Genomic DNA, 9,800 nt, shown 5'->3' on the forward strand with positions numbered 1-9,800 from the left:
CTAGAGAACTGACCCAAGATTAGTCCAAGTGGAAAACCGGATAATTTAACTTCTTGAAAAGTTCTAATCGCCAGTCATGAAAGATAAATCACTGAAATGAATCTGGTCCTGTTTTCCACTACATTGTATAATTTATCATACAGTTAAATAATGTTCAAATTCTTTGCATCAGTCTTGTTATGTACAGGAATCTTGACAATTCATTACTGACCAGAAAGATAACAGTCCCCCCCCCCCCCCCCATATGAAAGGTGCGGGGATGCTTGTCGTCTCGCTTAGAAAGGGGTGTAAATTCAGAGTTTGGTCTCACTTAGGATGTTCCAGGCAAAATGCCAATATATTTTGCTGTCAAGGTATCGTTTAGGGTAGCAAACGAAAAAATATACCAATACCAGTATAAATTCTTTTTCAGTATTTTTTTGGTACCTTTTAGGGGTCCAAAAAGCTTGAGCCACCCCCAAATTGGTCTCTTTTAGGGGTTCTTTTCAAAATTTCCGACAAGCATCCCTGCCCTTTTTCATATAGGAATCCCCCTGAGAAAGATAATTCACAATTCATTAGGACAACTTCCCGTTTCTTCATGTTGTTTAGCTTATCTTCGACAGGTTGTTTTCAATGAAGGCCAGCGACAAGACTGAGCCATTGAAATGCCACGAGCAGTGCCAGTGAAATGCTATGTTCGATACAATTGTGAAGTACTCAGCCAGAGCAAACAGAGTGTACACTGTAAAAGTACAACAGTTGTTAAGAAAAACTACTAGAGATAAACCTTTGAATACAATAAGACTGTAATAAGTTAATATCAGTAGTATTTTGCAAATTATCAGTGAGGCATGATGGCCTTTATGGTTAGCATACTTAGTGAACTTCGGTTCAAGTAGTTCAGGTTTGGACCCTGCCGGGGTCATGTGTTGTGTTCCTGGGCAAGGGCCCATTAAACTTTTAGTGCCTCTCTCAACCCAGGTGTATAAATGAGTGTACCAGCAAATTGTTGGATAAACATGACAGCATGCCTGAGAGTAACAAGTGTGATGAAGAAGCAGCACAATTCCAGGGTAGGGTAGGGTAGCAATCACAGTACTCCCCCAGTGAGGTAGGACCCTTGGATGGACTACATGTAGCACCCAATCCAGAGGAGTGAGTAGAAATACAGTTAAACACAAGCAATGGGCAACTAAAGGTAAATGCAGACTTGACTTTACATTAATTTAAGTTAAAAAGGATACTTCCTGGTTCACAGTACCAGTTATGTCTAAAGAAAAAATACACAGCAAGACCAAAAGAGCAATAGTTGAAGAACATTGTGAATATTTTTCTTCGGAATAACGTGTATTCCTGTAAACAAAAAATATAACAGAAAACATGAATAAAAACTGATAACTGAGCCTTTCCTTCTTGTTATATTGATATATAAGAAAGAGGTAATTTTTTTGATGATATGGCATGGGATAAAGAAATATTCAGCTATAAAAGTAATATTTATTAAAATTTCCATAACATAAATAATTATTACACTTATCTCAGCCTTTGAGGATGCGTTATATAATGGTATTTGAGATTATAATTGTCTTAAAGCTCTTCCTATTTCCTGTAGCCCATACCAAGCATTTCTTTTCTTAGATATTAAAACCTTCAAAAATAAACACCCTTAAAATAACCTTAAAATCGATATTCTTTCATATTCTCTTATAGCCTACATGTAGCTATCTACTTACAACCCCATCGCACCCCCCTCCCCCCAAGAACAATTGGGCGGGGAGGGAGCAAGGGAAAGGTGGTGGGCAGAGCAACAGATGCATATAAATAAGCCATTATAGCAAACTTCACAAAAAATGTACCTCAGTGTTCATTGGCTTTTTTGCAGTCAACCGGAATAAAATACATGACAGCAACATGTAAAGCATGGCGCACACCATAAATAGAATGAATGAAGCTTCATGGACAGCTGAAACATAAAAATCCCACAGAGAGCATGTCTCACTATTCATTCAGCTTAATGTCCTTTGACAGAAACTGTTAAACCTTTTACAGGATAACATGACACTATCCTGTATTTCAAATGACATTTATTTAGCACCCCCAACCCTACCAATCAAGCACCACTTAAGGTGGCTTAATACAGTTTTGAGGGAGTAAGTGAGCCCAACTTTTAAATGTCTTTAAAAATATTTAGGAATGTTCTTTCTTTCTCTTATTACTGTTTTTTAAAGCATATAGCCATCATATGAGACATTTGACCAATAAAAATGCTAATAAATGATCAATAAAGGGCCAAAATGAATGGCCGAGTGCTTAGCAGGGGACTGGGCACTAGTTGTTTTAACAGCGTTTTTCTCAAAATCTACCCGTATGACCCCACCTCAAAATTTCAGAAATTACTAATTGGCTTTGATTAAACATTCCTGCAAAATAAAATAAAAATCTGTAACACAGAATTTGAACTATTTTTTAAAGGGGCAAAATATCACATTTTACTATTTTGCGAAAAATTTGTCTTACAGATTTTTATTTTATCCTGCATGAATGTTAAATCAAAGCCAATTTGTAATTTCTGAAATTTTGAGGTGGGGTCATACGGGTAGATTTCGAGAAAAATGCTGTTAGAACAACTAGTGCTCAGTCTCCTCCTAAGCACTCTGCCATTCATTTTGGCTCTTTATTGATTGTTTATTAGCATTTTTATTGGTCAAATGTCGCATTGATGGCTATATGCTTTAAGAAACAGTAATAAGAGAAAGAAAGAACATTCCTGAATATTTTTAAAGAGAGTTAAAAGTTGGGCTCACTTACCCCCTCAAAACTGTATTAAGCCACCTTAACAAGTCAAGCAGTCTGGGTTCAAGCACTGGTCAGGGTCATTTTGTGTAGTTCCTTGGCAGATGATTCCCCATGCAAGTGCATCTCGAAAACGTTGGCCAACTTATTCAAGTTTGTCATCCTTCTTATGCTGTGTTTTCACTTGGGCACGGGGAACCCAAACGCCAAATTAGTTAATATTCATAATCTTAAAATAAAAATGTTCTTATTTACCTGCGTTCCTGTGGGGTTTTTTTTTCAGTTTGGGGGTGATTTGAATCAGAGCGAAGGCGGTTTACGTTGCGAGTTTTAAACGGTAATCAATCTGTCGCAATGTCAATACGACACGCCTCAAGTTTCAATTGTTATTAACTCAAGTTACTAACACCAATCACTATTAACTCTCCTCGCGGGGAGTTTCTTGTTTCAATTAATAATAACAGTTAAAGTAAAACATGAAACGTAATTGAGGCATGTCGTATTGACATTGCGACAGACGGATTACCGTTTAAAACTCGCAACGTAAACCGGCTTCGTTTAAATTCAAATCGCCCCCAAACCGGTGAAAAAATACACAGGAATGCAGGTTAATTAGAACATTTTTATTTTAAGATCATGAATAACTAATACAGCATTTGGGTCCCCTGTGACTTGGCCATTGACCACAGTCATAACCTGATCCGTGTTTATTTTTGGTTTATTATTGCTTGCTTGGTACTTTTCTACCTGAGCTTACAAAATTATTATTTTGAGGTTTTAATTGAAAATAGTTTCTGTTCACAGGAAGCATCACCTAAAATACCACAACTCTTCCATACCTGCTTTAAATTGAATGTAAATTGTATTCCTGTAAAAAGTAATGTCTGGTGAAAATTTAGCAGGTAACTTACCAAAGTTGTCAGTTGAAGAAATGTAGGTTAACGTCAAGAGTGCTCCATTTTCAACTATTTGTGAAATGCAGTTAAGAAGATTAAGTGACCAAAACCACCAAGTTGTTAAGTTGTATCTCCTGCCTGATTGGGTTTCTTTGTAATGTTTATGAATTATGAATGGAAATAGGAAGATTCGTGGAAGACAGTGTAGAGCTATTCCAACTCTCCAAATAAACTTCTCAGGCATGTGTCCTCCTATTGCCGCACTTATGGATGGTAAATAGTTTGGAACCTAAAACAAAAACAAAAAAACAAAAAAAACTTTAATCCTTTAAAGTGCTACTACGATCAAATTTTCGATTTCCATATTTTTACATTTTCGTGTACAATAAGACTTTCTTACTCACCTTGCAAATTTTCAATCCATTACGAACATCAGAAGTCGTTTTGTTTTAACGTTTATTTCCGATATTTTATGGCCGCCATTAAACAACCTTGTTCCAAGGCTTGGTTGCGAATAGGGAGAAAATGACGTCAAAGGCTAAAATACCTCACGGGTTGAAATTATAATAACAATATGTATTGAAAATCACGCGAAAAGTAACAAAAACTTTGGGCTTGTTTTTCGTGCAATTTTCTATGCTCATTGTAATTATTCTAATTTCAACCTGTGAGGTATTTTAGCCTTTGACGTCATTTTCTCCCTATTCGCAACCAAGCCTTGGAACAAGGTTGATTAATGGCGGCCATAAATTCTCTGGAATAAATGTTATAATACAACGACTTCTGATGTTCGTAATGGATTGAAATTTGGCAAGGTGAGTAAGAAAGTCTAATTGTTCATGGCAATGTAAAAATATGAAGATCAAAAATTTGGTCATAGTAGCACTTTAACTTTCAGAAGCCAGAAAAAAATAAAAATAAATAAAAAAATAGAAAATAATGCACAGTGTGGTGAAATACTAGGTCACAAAAGTGTCAGAAATCAAAATGATTAAGGATCAAGAGATAATTCCCCAAAAAATTTTTACTCATGTTTTCTGAATGATAATCCCTGCATAACCACTAATGAATGCCACTGTACATGCACTTCAGGGCCCGGTTGTTCAAAGCATGATTAGCTAATCCAGGATTAGCGTGAATTTTGATTTCAATTTTATATAATTTCGTTGAGGTTTTCTGTTAATATTTTCTGTCCCACAGTTTTGACATGGACCAATCTCAAACTTAACAAAATATTAGCTTTGGGAAACCCTTTAAAACAAGAGAAATTAAAATCTTGATCATCTTTTAATCCTGGGTTAGCGTTAATCGTCTTTCGAACAACCCGGCCCAGATCTAAAACGGGGTACAAGCACCATTCTCGTCCCCATAGCCCTTATCGTTTCTCTGAGCCAGCGAAGCCTTGGCAGGGGAAACAAAGGGCTCTGGGGACATAGGATTTTTGAACTAATTCTAATTTTTCTGATTTGCTGTTTAAAACAAAGAGTTCTTGGCGCAAGTAAAAAATGCAACGACTCTCTAATACATTCTTTTGAAACATCAAGACTGCATACATGAAGACCGGAAGTCCTAGAATCTGGCACTGGAAATCCTATGTCCCTAGAACCCTTCATTTCTTGTGCCAAGAAAAACAAAAAGGGCTATGGGGACGAGAGCCCTCTCGCTCAATAAAGATGCCCAAACGGATTCACTGGTTGTTGATCTTGTCTGTCGAGGTGTGTGGGAGGGACATCAGGGGATAATGTTAAGCCACAGGGTGGGGAGGAGGGGGAAGGGGGGATTGCCAAGGCATAGGCAGGGTATTTTAATCTGGTTGAGACTTTGTGCTCAAACGCCCCACACATGAGCATTTGAGAATGGACAAAAGACTTACAAAATATTTTGATAAAATGGTAAAAAGCCTCCAAAAATAGAAAGATAATAATTGGTGTCATATCCACTGACCAGGTTGTAGTATTGTTGAAAATCATTAAATTAGTAGGTATCCAGCCTATTAAAGCCTAGCTTTTTTCCCACCCTACCCCACTGAGGCCTGACAATGATAAGTCAAGAGCTTACATGTACCTAAATACTTACAAGTGTCCCCCTTGACTGGAAGGAAAGGTCAACATCAAAAAATTGTAAATATGGGTTACTAGCACTGTGTTGTCTTTGGTAATCTTTTTTTTTAAATTTGATTTGAGCAGAGTTAAGCTTTATACAGAGGTTCAACGCAAAGTCGGTCAAAACCAGAAACTCATAAAACCCGCGCCAGCCAGCTTACTGTTAATTTTAGCTGTGGTCAAAAAATGCGACGTCTGTCAGTGAACTGTAACAGAAACAATGAAATCATCCATGCAAAAATATTAAAACGGTCAAGCATTTCCCAGAGACCAAGGACAATCAATGTCTGCGGTACAACACAAATTAGCAGGTAAGCTGCCGAAATTAATCAAAACTCACTTACGTGACAATGAGTCCTTGTAGTTTGTTCGAAATGCCAAACAAGAGCGATCAATACGCAAGAGACGAACGAAAGAAGCGGCAAAGAAGAAATAAACAAAGCAAAGCGCTCCAGTCGTACGGACATTAGAGGTGTTTGGCGATCAGGGACCATCTTTGTCACACGTGTTGATGCCGGCATGCCGAGAAAAGGAAGAAAATATTGAATACTTATCCCATGAAGGACTTCGGGAATTAGGCGCGAATAGGCGCGCGGAACTGTAACACGCGCGTGAAGCTCGTGCGCGAGTCACGCGAACCTCGCGAAACGGTCGCAAAAAAGTCATCCCCAATCCCCCAACCCAGGCGGTGTGCGCACTGGGATCGCTATGCATTGTGGATGTAAAATTTTCAAGATGGCGGCAAAGCTGGGAAAATTTAGTAAGTTACAAGCTTCGTTTATCGATAGAATTATTTCTTTTCTGAGCTCCTTTTCTACAGTTACAAAAACTTATACTCACTAAGATTGCATCTCTGTCAACAAAATAAGCAATGTATATTATTTTCAGCAAAAACGCGGACAACGAAAATTCGTCCCGTATGAGCATGTAATTTGAATCCGTCTTTTCTTGAGCTATAATTTTTCGTACATTGCACATTGAACGAAGAAATTGGTATAAACTGTTTCTACAATGCTTGTTTTAAGCCAGGGTATAAACGCTCCCAAACGCTCCCCTCGTTGTGTTGTAGATTTTCCGAATTAATACAGACATGTTTTGGTGGCAAATATGGCTTCGAAGAGGTGACAGATACAAGAAGTGATCGCATGGTGTGACTCGTTTAATCATGAGATAGCGACGAACCGTTTCCTCCAACATTGTTTAGATTACCAGCGGTGCTTAAAATGTTTTACATCGGGGCATGGCTGATAGAAATCAACAGGCTAACCCAAACTAAATAAAAAATAATGTATTGGCTTCTTGTGAAACTGGCAATTTGATGAAGTTATCCGAGTTCATTTTAGTCAAAGGGAACGATTTATCGTTATTATAAGTCAAAGATGTGTTTAAAAGCTGAATCAAACTCTGTGGGGAAGTTCATTCAAGGGTATTTTGATGTTGAACACAAATTCCCAGATCATTTTCTTAGCTTCCAGGTGTCTAAAATAAAGATTGAATAAATTGAATGAAAGTCTGTATGCTTGACTTGTGTTCATTGTTTACTTGTATAAAGTGTGCCCATTGAAGATAGGTAATTGTTAAAAACAAGAAAAATACACCAATTTGTGAATTTTAAAGGTGACGGCATGATAAAGATCCTTAGATGACAACAGAGATACTCAGGGATTTGCTTATTTTGGTAGGCAGAATGTATACTGAGTGCTAAAATGGTCACCAGGTGAACCAAGGGCAGGGAAAACAGCTATTGCTATAAATAACTGGCATCAAAGCAAGTGCAGTCATTGAGATCAGTGCTAATATGTCAATGATGAGAGAATACATTCAGATGAGAGAAATGACTTGCAAGAAATTGCCTTAGATCACTACATTCCAAGATCCAGGTGCTGACACCATTTTATAATTCAATAAATGGCAGAGGGAAGGAGTTAAAAGGCATGAAAGAAGACTTGCATCATAATTTCTGATCTGGTTGCTATTTATTACACCTGCTAATGTAGGCTGATCTAAAGCTGAAAGGTTCATGAGTATGCTATTCACTGTTTTACAATTCGGGCAAGCAATTGCATGCTCATTGATGTGCGAACCTGTTTCAGGAGGTATGTAAACATGGGAATGACTTGTAGGCTTTTTGGGACACGTTTTGATAGCCTAATATAACCACGAGAGAACTAACTGAACATAAACTATGAAATTCCCCCAAACTCTCCTGGTGACTCCATCAGGCTGTATAAGAACAAATGCCATTTGCTGTTTCATGGCTATAACAAAACAGTTAAACTACTTTTCATAAGAATTGTACCAAAAAACTGGCAATGACAAATAAACATACAGTAAAATGCAGTTTTTCTTTTATTTGATTTAACACTTTCTAAACCACCTGTTACAAGTATTACTGAAGTGTTCTAGTTTAAAAAGAACAAGCCCATGGGAAATGTTGCTCAATAATTTCTAAAAAATGTATTTGCAGGAGGAAGTCAAACCTCAACCGTAAATAACAAAAAAGAACTGCAACAAGCAGCAAAAAGCCTGGAAAAGCTTAAATTATAAAGGATCTTGTTCATAACATTTTGTACCAACTTTTGATCAGTTTGTATAAACATAAACACAAGAATACATCAGTATATCATGCGGACTATTAAACACAAGGCAGCTATTAAATCAAGCCTTTTTAACGCAATATTTCTACAGTTGAAAGCTCGAAACGATCAAATCGATTTCAATACTCAAGGTGGCACTGAAAGAAGTGACTGAACGGACAGAGAAGTCAAAACATTCGAACAGGCCATCTTACCTTGAGTTTGCTCACGATTGTTTTGGGATCACTGACTTTAAGGAGAGTCAAAAAAGTGCTGACTGATCGTGAATGATCGAACAAAGTGATATTGGGCCCAGGTATTGAGTCGTCTTGCCGTATCGACCGCTATCGATGCACCGGCAGGGCAGATAATTTATCCTTCGCTCACATGGACCAACATGCGAATGTATCAAGAAGCGAAGACTGTTTTCGCAACCAAACTCGAACTTGTTTGTTCATTAACTTTCTTTTAAAGAAAACATAGCAAATTCGCTGATTTTCGCAGCGTATTTAACGAATACAGCTCGCCTTCGTCGCCTGCCACGAGATGTGCACTTATCCACGACTTGACACAAATGACCAGAATTTTAATTTCGACCATGATGCATAGCGATCCCAGTGCGCACACCGCCTGCCCCCAACCGAAGGTGTACAGCGGTAGCACGCATTCAAGATGGCGGAGACGATGGCGGATACAGTAGGTGGAAAACGTGCTACCGTATTTTTTGTTGACATTTTTCCCCGTAAAAGAAAGAAATATTGACGGAGAGGGACATTACTTAAAAGCGCCCAAGGCACCAATTTGGGGCTGTTCCTGAAAGCATTTCTCCTTAAATCAATAAGGTATGTCTATAATAATTTGGTATTAACTGAATTTTTATATTAAGTTAAACAGGACGTAACAAATCGATAATTCCGATACTCGATAAAAATCGATAAACATCGATAAGTAATTAACTAATTAGTATCGAAAATCGATCAAAATCGATGACCCAATTCTTTGTGATTATCGATTTTAATCGATTTCACTAATTAACGTTCGAAAAGTATCGATAGCGTTCGATTAGTATCGATTTCAAACGATTTGTATCGATTTCGATCGGAAATATCGGAGAAGAAAAACTACCGTTTGTGTGTGTGTTCAATCAATCCTGAAGTGTGACGCTGAAAGAAATGCAGTCGCTTCGCCTACAAGTTGTTTCGCTAATGGCCAGCCCTGAGTTAAATGACATTGTTCATTTCCAAAAACGCAGGCTGTGAACGACTTCACTGCTAACATTTATCGCATCTAAATGTATTTGAATACGCATAGGAACACATTGTAAAGAATTTGTTTAGGGGACAGAAGATGGTGTACCTGGCGACAGCCAGTTGGGGCACATTGCTGCCGGAGAAATTGATGGAAGAGTAACAGTGTATGCTGCACAGTATTTGGCTGCATGTGTTTTTGTA

The 9,800-nt window shown here is 37.8% G+C and overlaps 1 protein-coding gene across 1 annotated transcript; it reads right to left on the reverse strand.

Moving 5' to 3' along the window:
• Positions 1 to 50: 50 nt before the first annotated feature.
• LOC144641093 (acyltransferase PGAP2-like) lies at positions 51 to 6,305 on the reverse strand. The gene is made up of 5 exons (XM_078500141.1): positions 6,118 to 6,305; positions 3,687 to 3,960; positions 1,839 to 1,945; positions 1,227 to 1,335; positions 51 to 724 (listed from the first exon to the last, which is right to left on the reverse strand). Exons 1-5 carry the CDS (start codon positions 6,292 to 6,294, stop codon positions 588 to 590), a joined length of 804 nt encoding a protein of 267 aa, XP_078356267.1. The 5' UTR covers positions 6,295 to 6,305; the 3' UTR covers positions 51 to 587.
• Positions 6,306 to 9,800: the final 3,495 nt, after the last annotated feature.

Source organism: Oculina patagonica, unplaced genomic scaffold, assembly GCF_052425735.1.
Source record: "Oculina patagonica isolate OP01 unplaced genomic scaffold, crgOcupat unplaced677, whole genome shotgun sequence".
NCBI classification, from domain to species: Eukaryota; Metazoa; Cnidaria; class Anthozoa; order Scleractinia; family Oculinidae; genus Oculina; species Oculina patagonica.